Source organism: Oncorhynchus gorbuscha, linkage group LG04 (assembly GCF_021184085.1).
Source record: "Oncorhynchus gorbuscha isolate QuinsamMale2020 ecotype Even-year linkage group LG04, OgorEven_v1.0, whole genome shotgun sequence".
Taxonomy (NCBI): domain Eukaryota; kingdom Metazoa; phylum Chordata; class Actinopteri; order Salmoniformes; family Salmonidae; genus Oncorhynchus; species Oncorhynchus gorbuscha.
The window spans coordinates 72822010-72839388 of NC_060176.1; the positions used below are offsets into that span (position 1 = coordinate 72822010).

The 17379-nt window shown below is 42.0% G+C and overlaps 2 protein-coding genes across 2 annotated transcripts; both read left to right on the plus strand.

Moving 5' to 3' along the window:
* Positions 1-396: 396 nt before the first annotated feature.
* LOC124034604 (arrestin domain-containing protein 3-like) lies at positions 397-3365 on the plus strand. The gene is made up of 6 exons (XM_046348007.1): positions 397-753; positions 1003-1060; positions 1200-1347; positions 1524-1620; positions 2196-2452; positions 2553-3365. Exons 1-6 carry the CDS (start codon positions 504-506, stop codon positions 3000-3002), a joined length of 1260 nt encoding a protein of 419 aa, XP_046203963.1. The 5' UTR covers positions 397-503; the 3' UTR covers positions 3003-3365.
* Positions 3366-4018: 653 nt separating this feature from the next.
* On the plus strand, positions 4019-17377 carry LOC124034603 (arrestin domain-containing protein 3-like). The gene is made up of 7 exons (XM_046348006.1): positions 4019-4330; positions 10195-10252; positions 10342-10489; positions 13478-13574; positions 13797-14053; positions 14285-15672; positions 16484-17377. The coding sequence occupies exons 1-6, from the start codon at positions 4075-4077 to the stop codon at positions 14726-14728; spliced, it is 1260 nt and encodes a 419-aa protein (XP_046203962.1). The 5' UTR covers positions 4019-4074; the 3' UTR covers positions 14729-15672; positions 16484-17377.
* The last annotated feature ends 2 nt before the right edge of the window (positions 17378-17379 follow it).

The following is a 17379-nucleotide window of genomic DNA, read 5'->3' on the forward strand; positions in this document are numbered from 1 at the left end:
ACCAGGCACAGCCAAAAGAGGACTGGCCACCCCTCATAGCCTGGTTCCTCTCTAGGTTTCTTCCTAGGTTCTGGCCTTTCTAGGGAGTTTTTCCTAGTCACCGTGCTCCTACACCTGCATTGCTTGCTGTTTGGATTTTTCGGCTGGGTTTCTGTACAGCACTTTGAGATATCAGCTGATGTAAGAATGGCTTTATAAATACATTTGATTTGATAGGGAAAGAGGTTAGCCCCGAACACGATCTACCTAGGCCAGTGTTTGTCCCAGATACTCCAAAATCCAGTCTATATTAATAATAGTGATAATCTCAAATTCACAGACTGGGTAGCAGTATAGACGCCAGTACAGTGGGAGGCAATGGTGTACCATGGTCTGCATTAAAAGAGTCCCAGTGTGTCCCGTCTGACACACCGTAGGCTACTGAAGACGGTGGAACAATTTTTATATTTCTGTCATTACAGTAGCTCTACTCAGCGGAATTGACTTTGGGAAAGCAGTCGAACATGCCTTCAATAAAAGAGTTTAACTTGAGTTACGATATAATTAATGAACATGATACATTTTCTGAAGGCGACTGTATATCTGGAAGAATTACGTTGGAGTTAATAAAGGAAACCAAAGTGGAAAGCCTTTTCATCAAAGTCAAAGGGGACGCTAATGTCAATTGGACTGTTGACAGTGATGACAACACTTACTCTGCTCACAACAGATATTTTAAACTGAAGAAATTAATGATTAATGAAAATCCTCAAGGTAGGAGGGATAGTCTTTACTCGGTTTACTACAGGCCTAACCTATCCGTAACCCCAACTATAGTTCTGACAATATTTATATCTTTCAGGTGCATAGGTGAGCGGGATTTGTAGGCTACGTAATCTAATAATTATAGTCGAGCGGCGGTTGGTTAATGTTCGCCAGATCAATATTTTTTGTAATGGGTTCATTAATAACGTAAATTACTCATTGGATATTATGTTGACCACGATGATTTTTTTGTTATAGGTAACATACTCCCCCCTGGTATCCATATCTATCCATTTAGCTTCCAAATTCCTGAAGGGTAAGTGGGAAAGCAAGTCAAATTCATAGACAGACAAATTATATGCTCTTTTAAATCATCCTACATGTACAAATTATGATATATGTTGATTACATAGATTCAGCACCTTAAGGTATGTGTCGCTGTTTTTATATTACAGAAGCATGCCATCATCCTTCAAAGGTCCACATGGCAAGATAGTGTACAAACTGGAAGCCAAGCTGGTTAGGGGTTGGCTAAAGACACGCGACTTGGTGAAGGAAATCACCTTTGTCTCCAAGGCTGACTTGAACCATGTCCTACTAATGGTGTGTTAACTCTACTAATCTAGTCCTTTTTGTTCTTTATCGTATTATATGTTTGGATGGACGGTGTTATTCATCACATATGTGTGAAAGTGGATGGTTGGATGTACAGATCCCGGGTTTGTTTTCCTTGTGTCATACTAGTATAGAGCATAATGTAATCTCATCCTGCGTTCCAGTCTCCTCAGCATGGTGTGAAGGACAAGTCAATGGGCTGTCTTACCTCAGGACATGTCATCATGGATGTCCATGTTGAAAGGATGGGTTACATGGCAGGTAGTAATGTACAAGTGTTGTTTCAGAGCCCTCTATGTAACACAAAGCATGTTGCCTTTTGGCACATATTTTCTGTTGAATAACAATGCCAATTCAACAGAGTAGTTTATAATCTCACTGGATAAGAGAATAGCAAGTCCACAATACCTCCAGGAAGTGTCCTAAATATACAATCAACTTTCACATGCAAGGCTTTAGGCTTTGTCAACATTTATTCATGTCTTCAACATTCAGTACTTCATCTGTGCTGAAGCACTATTATGTTGGTCATTTGGAATCTCAGATTGTCTTTAAAGGGGAAGTTCAGGATTTTACAACTTGATGTAAGATGGTTCCCAACCCTGAAAGTCTATGGGCCAGGAGAAACTGTAGTCCATGGTTTTGTTTCATTTAAACAGCCACTACAAAATTAGCCAGGGGAGGCTAAGGTTATCTGAAGTTAGTAGTGGGGCTGTTTAGAGAAAACCCGAAACATGGATTATAGTTTTTCCAGGCCCATAGACAAACCACTAGTAGTCAAGTTGTAAAATCCTGAACTTTCCTTTTAATTATCTGGGTGGATTTTCCCACGACAGGTGAGATGGTGAATATCTGTGCAAACATCGAGAACAACTCCTCCCGTGACCTTAAGCCCAAATTCAGTCTGAAGCAGAAAATTACTTTCATGGCTTCTGACTGCACAAAGATAGAAGAAGAAACCGTCTGCAAAGTGGTCAGGGGGCCTATCCCATCCAAAACCCGACAAAGTGTTGCAGGGACATTGAAGATACCTGCTGACCAGGACTTGTCCATCCTGAACTGTAATATCATAACAGTAGAGTACATACTAAAGGTACATCCAGTGTCATATTCCTGACTAGTATTAAACAACAACAAAAATTGTGGGGGATACAATCCCAATATTTCTCTCTAACATGCTGTTTGTTTTAAAGGTATACTTGGACGTTCCTCTTGCCAAAGACCCTGAAGTCAAGTTTCCATTGGTTATTATCCCTTCCAGCTTTCGGTCTGGCCTATCACCAGGCAGTCCTGTCCTCGGGTTTGAAGAATTCGGGAAAGGTGGTCCAAGCAACAGTGACTTCCCTTGTGATACAGCCTTTGGACCATATCCTCCTGTCTCGGGTCCAGGGGGAGGCCTATATCCGCCTGCCCTGCCGGTGTACCCTGAACCTGCAGCCGTGGGAGGAAGTTATCCCCCTGACCCACAGCCAACATACCCATACCCAACTGGCCCAGTTTTTCCTCCACCTACATTTAATACTTTAATATCCACCCCAACAATGCACCCACCCCTCTCTTCTCAAGAGCTAGACCAACCCCCATCGTATGGTTCCCTCTTCCCTCCATGTGCACCTGAAACATCTCACCCTAATACCCTATAAACACTCATATTTGACAGAGGCCTTTTGATTAGTGCTGCTATATAACTACCTACCTGTTACAATAATCAATATTGAAGTAGGTTTATAATGCCATTGTTATGTAACCCACAGCCTTAACCAAATTGCTATACTGTCTCAAAGACTTTAAATAATAATGTGTCAATCCAGATCAGCCATTATGTGTCTGCATCAAATGAGAACAATAATCAGTAAAGCTACATCTAAGAAGCTATGCAAAAAAGATGACTACAGACATATAACATCTGTATGACTTTAATGTCATTGTTATTGTTATTCGAGTAAGGTGATTGTACAGATCTAGTTTTCATTACCTGCACTGTTCAATAAATACCACACACCTGATCTTCTGACTTCGTCTCAACTGTTGCTGATCAAAGCCCAACTAACTTGTAAACCTACGTATAATTGCGCACGGTCCTTACACTTTCTGTTACTGGTGTTCTACAGCTCAGTGAGCTCAGTGTGTACTTCTGCTGTTTAGGTATTATGAAGGAGTGCAGTAGAACAGTCTATCAAAATGGTTTGCAGGGAGGGATGCTGCCTCACTCTTATGACCCTCATGGCAGTTTGTGCCAAGGGGGCAATTTGAGATTTTAGTTGGACTCTTGGTTGGATTTTAGTTGGGTTAGCTCCACACCTAACCTAGGACAGTGCTTTCCACATACTGTAGCCAAATCTCAAATAATCTCAGATTCACACATTAGGCTATACAAGGTAACAGTACAGTCGTTTTACACTGGTCATGTCTACATGGGATACAGCTTTTGTCAAAAGTTGCATTTAGCATTTTCGCTAACCTTCAACTAATTATTCTAACCTGCTACGAAAAGTCGCTTTTGACCTAACTGTAGCCTATCCCTTCTAGACAAAACCCTTTGTTTTTACTGCCACTGAGGGGCAGTAGAGTGGAGTCTGCGGTATATTTATTTATTTGTATTTTTTTAGTCTGTGGTATGACTGTGTACAGTCGCACGGCAATGACATCACTATTTATGAGTAGACCAAAGCTAGCGGATTTGGCTTCAGAGAAGTTCATGTGAAACAGTCGAAAATGCCTTCAGTAAAAACTTTTGACTTGAGTTACGATGTTATTAATGAATATGATACATTTTCCGAAGGCGACTGTATATCTGGAATAATCACTTTGGAGTTAATAAAGGAAACCAAAGTGGAAAGCCTTTTCATCAAAGCCAAAGGGGACGCAAATGTCCGTTGGACGACACGTACGAAAGACCACACTAGGACTTACTCTGCTCACAATCGATATTTCAAACTTAAGACGTTTATGATTAAAGAATCTCCTAAAGGTAAGTCTAGGGGAGATTGTGTTTTTAATCGTTTACTATAACCTACCATACCCATCCCAATATGACCCCACCCCGTGTATCCTGCCGGCGCACAGGCGCGATGTCAGTTATCAATTTTTTTAAAATAAAAAACAAACTGGCACACAACCATATACAAGTATTTATATGTAGAGGTGCTGACTAACGGCGAATAAACTAAGCTATAAAATAAATGTAAATAAAGGGAGTCGTACACTCTATATATAAACTCCCAGTAATATATTGGGTAAATCACTAATGTTTCTGCACCACTGTGCCTTCTTTAATACCCAATCAATTACTTGGAGTTTATATATTGAGTGTGCGACTCTTTATTTTTATAGCTTGTGTTGTGGGAGGAGTGAACTACATGTACTTAAATTAACTAGTAATGAAGTGTGCTTGCTGAATGCAAATCACAACTGTTTATACTTTATTATTATTCCGTTGCCACCTGTATGTAGCGTGCGTAAAAGCTATCAACAACATAAAAACGTCCTGGTCAGGTTGCTTGAAAAAAAAAACTGGTACTACTAATACTTGTTACACTACAACCATATTTGCATCAATCCCAGTGTATTTTAATGGTCATACAATTCAACTAGTCTTCCACTGTTGAAGCTAGAAACGCCATTCAAACTTTAAAACGTGCAGACCGGTCTGGAATAGGTTGTGTAAAAACGGCTAGCTGGAGCCATCTGAGCGGTTGGCTGTAGATGCCCTCACCTGCTAGTGACAATGCTGACTACTTTTGTCTGACCCCACTACAGGCGGTCCAGCAAGAACCAGGCAGATGAGTTTTGTTCTCTAGTTCACCACCACGCATTAGCAGACATATACCTAATCTATGTGGTTCTATAAACTCAGCAAAAAAGAAACATCCCTTTTTCAGGACCCTGTCTTTCAAAGATCATTTGTAAACATCAAAATAACTTCACAGATCTTCGGTGTAAAGGGTTTAAATACTGTTTCCCATGCTTGTTGAATGTACCATAAACAATTATTGAACATGCACCTGTGGAATGGTCGTTAAGACACTAACAGCTTACATAATATAGGCAATTAAGGTCACAGTTATGAAAATTTAGGAAACTAAAGAGGCCTTTCTACTGACTCTGAAAAACACCAAACGTAAGATGCCCAGGGTCCCTGCTTATCTGAGTGAATGTGCCTTAGGCATGCTGCAAGGAGGCATGAGGACTGCAGATGTGGCCAGAGCAATAAATTGCTATGTCCATACTGTGAGACACCTTAGACAGCGCTACAGGGAGACAGGACGGACAGCTGATTGTCTAGAATGTCATTGTATGTTGTAGCATTAAGAAAATCCCTTCGCTGGAACTAAGGGGCCTAGCCCGACCCAGAAAAACATCCCCAGACCATTATTTCTCCTCCACCAAACTTTACAGTTGGCACTTTGTATTCAGGCAGGTAGCATTCTCCTGGCATCCGCCAAAACCAGATTAGTCCATTGGACAGCCAGGTAGTGAAGTGTGATTCATCACTCCAGAGAACGTGTTTCCACTGCTACAGAATTCAATGGTGGCGAGCTTTACACCAGGGAGATGTCCACATACTTTTGTATATACAGTTGAAGTAGGAAGTTTACATACACTTAGGTTGGAGTCATTAAAGATAGTTTTTAAACCACTCCACAAATTTCTTGTTAACAAACTATAGTTTTGGCAAGTCGGTTAGGACATCTACTTTGTGCATGACACAAGTAATTTTTCCAACAATTGTTTACAGAAAGATTATTTCACTTATAACTCACTGTATCACAATTCCAGTGGGTCAGAAATGTACATACACTATCTTGACTGCCTTTAAACAGCTTGGAAAATTCCAGAAAAGGATGTCATGGCTTTAGAAGCTTCTGATAGGCTAATTGACATAATTGAGTCAATTGGAGGTGTACCTGTGGATGTATTTGAAGGCTTACCTTCAAACTCAGTGCCTCTGCTTGACATCATGGGAAAATCAATAGAAATCAGCCAAGACCTCAGAAAAAGAATTGTAGACCTCCACAAGTCATGTTCATCCTTGGGAGCAGATTCCAAACACCTGAAGGTACCACATTCATCTGTACAAACAATAGTATGCAAGGATAAACACCACGGGACCACGCAGCCGTCATACCACTTAGGAAGGAGATGCGTTCTGTCTCCTAGAGATGAACGTACTTTGGTGCGAAAAGTGCAACTCAATCCCAGAAACAAAAGCAAAGGACCTTGTGAAGATGCTGGAGGAAACGAGTACAAAAGTATCTATATCCACAGTAAAACGAGTCCTATATTGACTTAACCTGAAAGGCCTTTCTGCAAGGAGGAAGCCACTGCTCCAAAACTGCCATAAAAAAGCCAGACTACGGTTTGCAACAAAGATCATACTTTTTGGAGAAATGTCCTCTGGTCTGATGAAACAAAATAGAACAGTTTGGCCATAATGACCATCGTTATGTTTGGAGGAAAAAGAGGGAGGCTTGCAAGCCAAAGAACACCATCCCAACTGTGAAGCACGGGGGTGGCAGCATCATGTTGTGGGGGTGCTTTGCTGCAGGAGGGACTGGTGCACTTCACAAAATAGATGGCATCATGAACAAGGAAAATTATGTGTATATATTGAAGCAACATCTCAAGACATCAGTCAGGAAGTGACAGCTTGGTCACAAATGGGTCTTCCAAATGGACAATGACCCCAAGCATATTCCAAAGTTGTGGCAAAATGGCTTAAGGACAACAAATTCAAAGTATTGGAGTGGCCATCAAAAGGCCTGACCTCAATCCTATATAACATTTGTGGGCAGAACTGAAAAAGTGTGTGTGAGCAAGGAGGCCTACAAACCTGACTCAGTTACACCAGCCCTGTCAGGAGAAATGGGCCAAAATGCACCCTACTTGACCCAATAAATTTTTTTTTAAAGGCAATCCTATCAAATACTAATTGAGTGTATGTAAACTTCTCACCCACTGGGAATGTGATAAAATAAATAAAAGCTGAAATAATTCTCTCCTATTATGACATTTCACATTCTTAAAATAAAGTGATCCTAATTGACCTAATAAAGAACATTTTTACTAGGATTAAATGTCAGGAATTGTGAAAAACTGAGTTTAAATATATTTGGCTAAGGTGCATGTAAACTTCCGACTTCAACTGTATTTAGTTTGAGATTTAAACCTAAGCTAGTAACTTTTGACCAACTGGTTTCGTTTGGACAAACAAAAAATCGCAACCGTATACCAAGGTGTTCTGTGGCGAGTTAAAAAGTTATAGTTCCAATATTTGGATAATCGTTGTGATTGGAGGATAGCTGTGAGGGTGATCGAGTCGGGATTTACTCTTCTGTTCTCCTTGAGCTCATTAATTATAGAATTTTCATATTTGAAAATTACCAAAGAGACAGCAGAAAGGCAATGACAAAGCGTGGAGTGGAATGTAAACTAAAGAGACTGATACTCTGGTTAGAATGTCTCTGCTATAACCTATGAAAACCCTATTATTAGCATTGCTACTACTAATATTACTACCACTACTATTTCACAACGAAGCAAGCACACCATATTTTCCTCAGTAAATGCCATTTTTTTGTTTAATTAAATTTTGTAGTAGCTTGGTAGATAAACTAAATTAAAATCTTGTTTGTGGTTTCAGTAGTTAATTAGACTACTTTTTTGACATGTAGTGGTGTAGCTAACTACTGGAACTAGTACACAATTTCATCAGCTGTTGTATAATATGATATAAAACACAGGAAAATGGGTAGTTCTAGTGTAGCTTAACCTCTTCAAGTGTGAAGTAATTGGTAAACTCTATTTTCAAAGTAGCTTCCCTGTCACGTTCGTCATAACGAGGAGACCAAGATGCAGCGTGACATTCTTCTTTAATGAAAGAGAAACACTGAACAAAGTATACAAAACAAAACGAACGTGTAGCTATAAGACACGAGTGCTGACAGGCAACTACACATAGACATATGGCAACCTAAATAGGATCCCCTATCAGAGACAACGATAAACAGCTGTCTCTGATTGGGAACCAATTCAGGCCACCACAGACCTACATATACCAAAACCCCATAGAATTACAAAAAAACCTAGACAAGACAAAGACACACATACCACCCTCGTCACACCCTGACCTAACCAAAATAATAAAGGACAAAGATAACTAAGGTGAGGGTGTGACAGTACCCCCCCAAAAGTGCGGACTCCCAGCCGCAAACCTAAACGGGAGTGTCTGGGTGGGCATCTAACCTAGGCGGCGGCTCTGGTTCTGGACGCCACCCCCCTTCTTTACCCTGAGTCTGCTCTTGTAGCACTGACCCGTGGATCATCGTTGGAGGCTCTGGACTGCCGATCCTCACCGTAGGCCCCGGGCTGGGGACCATCGCTGCGTGGATCATCGCCGGATGTTCTGGACTGGGGACCATCGCTGGAGACTGTCACCGGACGCTCTGGACTGTGAACTGTCGCCGGACGCTCTGGACTGTGAACTGTCGCCAGACGCTCTGGACTGTGAACTGTCGCCTGACGCTCTGGACTGTGAACTGTCGCCTGACGCTCTGGACTGTGAACTGTCGCCTGACGCTCTGGACTGTGAACTGTCGCCTGACGCTCTGGACTGTGAACTGTCGCCTGACGCTCTGGACTGTGAACTGTCGCCTGACGCTCTGGACTGTGAACTGTCTCCGGGCGCTCTGGACTGCCGAGGCGCACTGTAGGCCTTGTGCGTGGTGCCGGCACTGGTGGTCCCGGGCTCGGGACACGCACCTCAGGGCGAGTGCGAGGAGCAGGGACCGGGCATACTGGACACTGGAGGCGCACTGGAGGCCTGGTGTGTGGTGCCGGCACTGGTGGTACTGGGCTGGTGACACGCACCTCAGGGTGAGTGCAGGGAGGAGGCACAGGATAACTGGACCGTGGAGACGCATTGGAGATCCAGAACATAGAGCTGGCTCAATCCGTCCTGGCTGGATGCCCATTCTAGCCCGGCAAATGCGAGGAGCTGGAATAGAGCGCACCGGACTAGAATAGCGTACTGGAGACACCGTGTGCATCTCTGCATAACACGGTGCCTGACCAGTTACACGCTCCCCACGGTAAGCAAGAGGAGTTGGCTCAGGTCTCCTACCTGACTCATGCAATCTTCTCACGTGCCCCCCCCCATAAACATTTTTTGGGGCTGCCTCGGGCTTCCGTGCACCTTCATATCGTTGCTGTTCCTCTATTCTCTGGTATTTATCCTCGTAGTATCTCCGTTCCACTTTCGCTGCCTCCAACTCCTCCTTAGGACGGCGATACTCCCCCAGCTGTGTCCAGGGTCCTGCTCCATCTAATATCTCCTCCCAGGTCCATTTCCCCATTAAGCACTGTTCCTCCTTCTCACGTTGCTTGGTCCTGGTTTGGTGGGTTATTCTGTCACGGTCGTCATAAACAGGAGACCAAGGCGCAGCGTGATAAGAATACATTCTTCTTTAATGAAAGCGAAACACTGAACAAAGTATACAAAACAACCGTGACGCTATCGGCCACAAATGCTGACAGGCAACTACACATAGACAATAACCCACAAAACCAAAATGGCAACCTAAATAGGATCCCCAATCAGAGACAACGATAAACAGCTGTCTCTGATTGGGAACCAATTCAGGCCACCATAGACCTACATATACCTAGACATACCAAAACCCCATAGAATTACAAAAAACCCAAGACAAGACAAAAACACACATACCACCCTCGTCACACCCTGACCTAACCAAAATAATAAAGAAAACAAAGATAACTAAGGTCAGGGCGTGACATTCCCCAACACTGAAATTACTAATTGGGTTTCTGTTACAGACAATATACTCCCCCCTGGGATCCATAGATATCCATTTGGTTTCAAAATTCCTGAGGGGTAAGTGGAAATTCAAGCCAAATTCATAGTCATAGCTACAGATTGGACATATTGTTTTACGTGGTATGTAACACTGTTTTATATTACAGAAGCATGCCGTCATCCTTCAAGGGTCCACATGGCAAGATAGTGTACAAACTGGAAGCCAAGCTGGTTAGGGGTTGGCTAAAGACACGCGACTTGGTGAAGGAAATCACCTTTGTCTCCAAGGCTGACTTGAACCATGTCCTACTAACGGTGTGTAATCTGTGCTACCATAAAACTTCAATTAATAGCCCATGTGTTTATTTGCTTCGATCACTGGACACAACTGGTGCTTATTAGAGACAGGCTTTTATTTGAGCCAGATATCTATTGTTCTGTGGAACCTGCTGGGAAAAATGGCATATTGAAAAAAAAGCACTTAATAAATGTTAAAAGTGGCACACAGTGTGCAGGAGTCCCATTACATTACCTTAGATTACATTACTTTACATTACCTTAGATTACTTTACTTTACATTACCTTAGATTACTTTACCTTAGATTACATTAGATTACATTACCTTAGATTACATTACTTTACATTACCTTAGATTACATTACTTTACATTACCTTAGATTACATTACTTTACATTACCTTAGATTACTTTACCTTAGATTACATTACCTTAGATTACATTACTTTACATTACCTTAGATTACTTTACCTTAGATTACATTACTTTACATTACCTTAGATTACATTACTTTACATTACCTTAGATTACATTACCTTAGATTACATTACTTTACATTACCTTAGATTACATTACTTTACATTACCTTAGATTACATTACTTTACATTACCTTAGATTACTTTACCTTAGATTACATTACATTACCTTAGATTACATTACTTTACATTACCTTAGATTACTTTACCTTAGATTACATTACTTTACATTACCTTAGATTACTTTACCTTAGATTACATTACTTTACATTACCTTAGATTACATTACTTTACATTACCTTAGATTACATTACCTTAGATTACATTACCTTAGATTACTTTACCTTAGATTACATTACTTTACATTACCTTAGATTACATTACTTTACATTACCTTAGATTACTTTACCTTAGATTACATTACTTTACATTACCTTAGATTACATTACTTTACATTACCTTAGATTACTTTACCTTAGATTACATTACTTTACATTACCTTAGATTACTTTACCTTAGATTACATTACTTTACATTACCTTAGATTACATTACCTTAGATTACATTACTTTACATTACCTTAGATTACTTTACCTTAGATTACATTACTTTACATTGCCATTACCTTAGATTACATTACTTTACATTACCTTAGATTACTTTACCTTAGATTACATTACTTTACATTGCCATTACCTTAGATTACATTGCATTACCTTAGACTACATTACATTACCTTAGATTACATTACTTTACATTACCTTAGATTACTTTACCTTAGATTACATTACTTTACATTGCCATTACCTTAGATTACATTGCATTACCTTAGACTACATTACATTACCTTAGATTACATTGCCTTACCTTAGACTACATTACATTACCTTAGACTACATTACATTACCTTAGATTACATTGCCTTACCTTAGACTACATTACATTACCTTAGATTACATTACCTTAGATTACATTGGGGGCGGCACGTAGCCTAGTGGTTAGAGCGTTGGATTAGTAACCGGAAGGTTGCAAGATCAAATCCCCGAGTTGACAAGGTAAAAATCTGTTCCTAGACCGTCAACCCACTGTTCCTAGACCGTCATTGAAAATAGGAATTTGTTCTTAACTGACTTGCCTAGTTAAATAAAGACATGAACTGATTTACCATCACAGTGAACTGTCCTTAGTTTACTATGACCTGGGATTTATCATCACAGTGAACTGTCCTTAGTTTACTATGACCTGGGATTTATCATCACAGAGAACTGTCCTTAGTTTACTATGACCTGGGATTTACCATCACAGTGAACTGGTAGGTCCTACAGGCCCTAGATTTGTCTCAACTGGACTACTGTGGACTAGGTTCCACAAAGAGGGGCTAAGGAAAATGACAATTTTTCCTGAACGAGGCAGGACGGCCGGACCTTAGATGTACACGGAGATATGCATGTCAATCTCTAGTGGCTTAAAGTAGACGAGAGATTGTTGACTTCATCACTACTTGGTTTTGTGAGAGTTATTGACATGCTGAAGGTACTGAGCTGTCTGTTTAAAATACTAGCACACAGCTCAGACACCCATACATACCCCACAAGACATGACACCATAGGTCTCTTCACAGTCCCCAAGTCCAGGACAGACTATAAGAGGGGCAACATTACTACATAGAGCCATGACTACATGGAACTCTATTCCACATCAAGTAACTGATGCAAGAAGTAGAATCAGATTTAAAAACAGATTGAAAAAATACACCTTATGAAACAGCAGGGACTGTGAAGAGAGACACACACAGGCACAGACACACACATACACACACGCACGATAACATACTGTAAAGATTTAGATGCACTATTGTAAAGTGGCTGCTCCACTGGATGTCATAAGGTGAACGCACCAATTTGTAAGTCGCTCTGGATAAGAGCGTCTGCTAAATGACTTAAATGTAATGTAAATGTTAATGAAGACAGCTTTTGCTCAATAAAATGTTGAAGACAGCCACTCTGTTTGTGGCCAGTATAAAGATTATAATAACAATTCCATCACAGATCAGACTTGCTAAGACTAGGCTGCCTATCATACAGCCCCGATTTTGGGCTTCAGCACCATTATCTCACTTGTTGTGCCTTGTATCTCCGGTAGTTGAGCCGACCATATCAAATGACACTGCTGTCTCATCCATGGCAATGATGGTGCTCTCCTTTATCTTATTTTGGGTAATATTTACGGTACTCACTGGAGTTCATTTATAAACAATTCATTTAGACCCTGTGTTTATTTGAAACAGGCGTTTATTTGCTGAAATGTGTGTCGATGCTGTCCATTAAAAGGGACAGGTGGATATTTGAGACTCAGCGTTTAATTGAAGTTTTATGGTAATCTAGTCCATTTGATTAAAGGATGGATGGATGTACGGTGTTATTCATCACATATGTGTGAAAGTGGATGGTTGGATGTACAGATCCCGGTTTGGTTTCCTTGTGTCATACTAGTATAGAACATAATGTAATTTCCTCATCCTGCGTTCCAGTCTCCTCAGCATGGTGTGAAGAACAAGTCAGTTGGTATATTCACCTCAGGGCATGTCACCATGGATGTCCACGTTGAAAGGATGGGTTATATGCCAGGTAATGTATATCCCAGGTACTGTAATGTAGCAACATGAAAATGACTATGAAAGTGTCTCTCATAAGTGTCCTGATCACACAATTAACTTTCACATGCAAGGCTTAGTTGATATTTGTAATGCCTTCAACATAGCTGTACAGGACCTGTGCCAATGCACTGTTGTGTTGGTTATTTGACATCTCAGACTGACTTTAATTTTGTGGTGGCTTTTTCCACTCCAGGTGAGACTGTGAATATCTGTGCAAACATCAAGAACAACTCCTCCCGTGACCTTAAGCCCAAATTCAGTCTGAAGCAGAAAATGGCTTTCTTTGCTTCTGGCAACACAAAGATAGCAGAGCAGACAGTCTGCAAAGTAGTCAGAGAACCTATCCCGTCCAACACCCAACAAAGTGTTGCTGGGTCATTGAAGATACCTGCTGACCAGGACTTGTCCATCCTGAACTGTAACATCATAACAGTAGAGTACATACTAAAGGTACATCCAAGTGTCTGGACAATCACTTCATATTCCGAGAATTAAACAGAAAAGTAACACTTTAACTATAAGCTTTATGCTCAAGTGATGCATATTAACTTGACATTCGCAGTCACACACACACACAGATCTCCCATTGACGTCAGACATGTGCATCTCAAGTTACGATTTGGCTAAAGAGATTTTGATTCATTCCCAATACTCCTCCATAACATGCTGTTTGTTTTAAAGGTATACTTGGATGTTCCTCTTGCCACAGACCCTGAAGTCAAGTTTCCATTGGCTATTATCCCTTCCTGCTTTCGGTCTGGCCTATCACCAGAGAGACGTGTCAGGTTTGAAGAATTCGGGAAAGGTGGTCCAAGCAACAGTGACTTCCCTTGTGATACAGCCTTTGGACCATATCCTCCTGTCTCGGGTCCAGGGGGAGGCCTATATCCGCCTGCCCTGCCGGTGTACCCTGAACCTGCAGCCGTGGGAGGAAGTTATCCCCCTGACCCACAGCCAACATACCCATACCCAACTCACTTGATGATGCATCTACCTCCAACTGCTCCACCATTTCACACACCACCGACTGCCCCGACGATGCTTTCACACCCCTCTCCTCAAGAACTAGACCAACCCCCATCGTATTGTTCCCTCTTTCCTCCATCAGCACCTGATACACCATAAACACTCATCTTTGACAGAAGTTTCACAGCTGATTCACTCCCAGTGTCATGTTTGCACATGTAACAGTTTAGCTTCCGTCCCTCACCTGACACCCACGAAGCATCGTTACCCATCGCGCCACAAAAGCCTTGCAGAGCAAGGGGTACAACTCCTTTAGGTCTCAGAGCGAGTGACGTCACTCAGTTTTTTACTGTAATATACACCTGCTTTTGAGTTCTGTCTTCCAGGATTTGTGTCTGATACAACATTTTAAAAACTATGTAATGTAATGCTCAGATCACTCATATGGTGCCTTCTTGACTGCCTTTATGAAAGAAAAAATTTGACTCCAGGTTTGCCACCACAGCAAAATAAAATAAAAGGAGAGCAGCACACTCAGAGGTGCTCAAGTGCAATCATTTTATAACCAATGTTTCCACAGACAAGCTGTCTTCCTCAGGGTATAATGACACACAGGTGTGTGTTATTAAGGCCGGGTGTGGCTTGATGTCATTGGTTGATTTACAGATCTAAATAGAACATGTAAAAAGCATGAATGGATACCATACGATCATAGATACAATGTGGCTACATAGGCCTACAAACATTTACAATGAAACGCAAAATCTCAATAATTACAAGAATGGCTTCAGATCAAAGTCTACTTTGAGACCGAGGGGAGCAAGGGTTTTAAATAAGAAATCCAAGCACCCTCTCGTTTTAACAATAAATTGTCAAGGTCACTCACTCTCCTAGGGATATAGGGAAGTGACGAAATAGACTGGTTCGCTTCCAAATGCGAACCACTCTATTTCGTCCCTTCTCTATATTGGCATTGAACACGTCACCCTCCCTATGAGATGGGGTGAACTTGACAATTTATTGGGGGGGGACCTTGACAACGTTGGATATTAAATTATTGCATCTGAGCTCCTAGAGAGTGCAGCACTCCTTTTCTTTTTCAAGTGTTCTCCTCCGCTAGCCAACACCTCGCCTAAACAGGTGTTCTCCTCCGCTAGCCAACACCTCACCTAAACAGGTGTTCTCCTCCACTAGCCAACACCTCGCCTAAACAGGTGTTCTCCACTAGCAAACACCTCGCATAAACAGGTGTTCTCCTCCACTAGCAAACACCTCGCATAAACAGGTGTTCTCCTCCGCTAGCAAACACCTCGCATAAACAGGTGTTCTCCTCCACTAGCAAACACCTCGCCTAAACAGGTGTTCTCCTCCACTAGCAAACACCTCGCATAAACAGGTGTTCTCCTCCGCTAGCAAACACCTCGCATAAACAGGTGTTCTCCTCCACTAGCAAACACCTCGCCTAAACAGGTGTTCTCCTCCACTAGCAAACACCTCGCATAAACAGGTGTTCTCCTCCACTAGCAAACACCTCGCATAAACAGGTGTTCTCCTCCGCTAGCCAACACCTCGCCTAAACAGGTGTTCTCCTCCGCTAGCCAACACCCCGCCTAAACAGGTGTTCTCCTCCGCTAGCCAACACCTCGCATAAACAGGTGTTCTCCTCCGCTAGCCAACACCTCGCCTAAACAGGTGTTCTCCTCCGCTAGCCAACACCCCGCCTAAACAGGTGTTCTCCTCCGCTAGCCAACACCTCGCCTAAACAGGTGTTCTCCTCCGCTAGCCAACACCTCGCCTAAACAGGTGTTCTCCTCCGCTAGCCAACACCTCGCCTAAACAGGTGTTCTCCTCCGCTAGCCAACACCTCGCATAAACAGGTGTTCTCCTCCGCTAGCCAACACCTCGCCTAAACAGGTGTTCTCCTCCGCTAGCCAACACCTCGCCTAAACAGGTGTTCTCCTCCGCTAGCCAACACCTCGCCTAAACAGGTGTTCTCCTCCACTAGCCAACACCTCGCATAAACAGGTGTTCTCCTCCACTAGCCAACACCTCGCCTAAACAGGTGTTCTCCTCCACTAGCCAACACCTCGCCTAAACAGGTGTTCTCCTCCACTAGCCAACACCCCGCCTAAACAGGTGTTCTCCTCCGCTAGCCAACACCTCGCCTAAACAGGTGTTCTCCTCCGCTAGCCAACACCCCGCCTAAACATGTGTTCTCCTCCGCTAGCCAACACCTCGCCTAAACAGGTGTTCTCCTCCGCTAGCCAACACCTCGCCTAAACAGGTGTTCTCCTCCGCTAGCCAACACCTCGCATAAACAGGTGTGCGTTTCTTTCGCCTCCAGATTACCACCACAGTGCCCTTAGTTTGGCCATGCAAAATGTATGCCTCATTAATTACTCAGTATTGTTGTGATCTAAGCCCATGTACCAGGACACCTTGCTAACACATATTATGTACAAATTATGTATTCACTGAGATATAATACAGTATTGCACTACTACTGCCATTGTTGTTTAACTAATTAAATATATCACAGGAGGCATACCATTATTTCATGTATTTATTTAAGGTTCGTGTGATATTGCATTGTTTCTATTCTATTGTTCTACAGGCCAGGAGGGCAGACTCCTGTTACCTATCACATTCTTTGTTCACAGTTTGTTTATGTCAGACATTTTCAGGTCTGTTTCATGTTTGCCTTCCAATCATCATTATTAGATCAATATTCGTTTGCTGTTAGTTTTGCAGGCATATGACCTACTCCACAGTTACTCAATTAAAATAAATGGAGATGATAAATTGTAACT

Coding starts and splice junctions, on each gene's coding strand:
- LOC124034604 (XM_046348007.1), top strand. CDS start 504: ATGCCTTCAATAAAAGAGTTTAACTTGAGTTACGATATAATTAATGAA. Junction 1,061..1,199: donor AGCTTCCAAATTCCTGAAGG/GTAAGTGGGAAA, acceptor TTTATATTACAG/AAGCATGCCATCATCCTTCA. Junction 1,348..1,523: donor TGAACCATGTCCTACTAATG/GTGTGTTAACTC, acceptor CCTGCGTTCCAG/TCTCCTCAGCATGGTGTGAA.
- LOC124034603 (XM_046348006.1), top strand. CDS start 4,075: ATGCCTTCAGTAAAAACTTTTGACTTGAGTTACGATGTTATTAATGAA. Junction 4,331..10,194: donor GATTAAAGAATCTCCTAAAG/GTAAGTCTAGGG, acceptor TTTCTGTTACAG/ACAATATACTCCCCCCTGGG. Junction 14,054..14,284: donor CAGTAGAGTACATACTAAAG/GTACATCCAAGT, acceptor TTTGTTTTAAAG/GTATACTTGGATGTTCCTCT.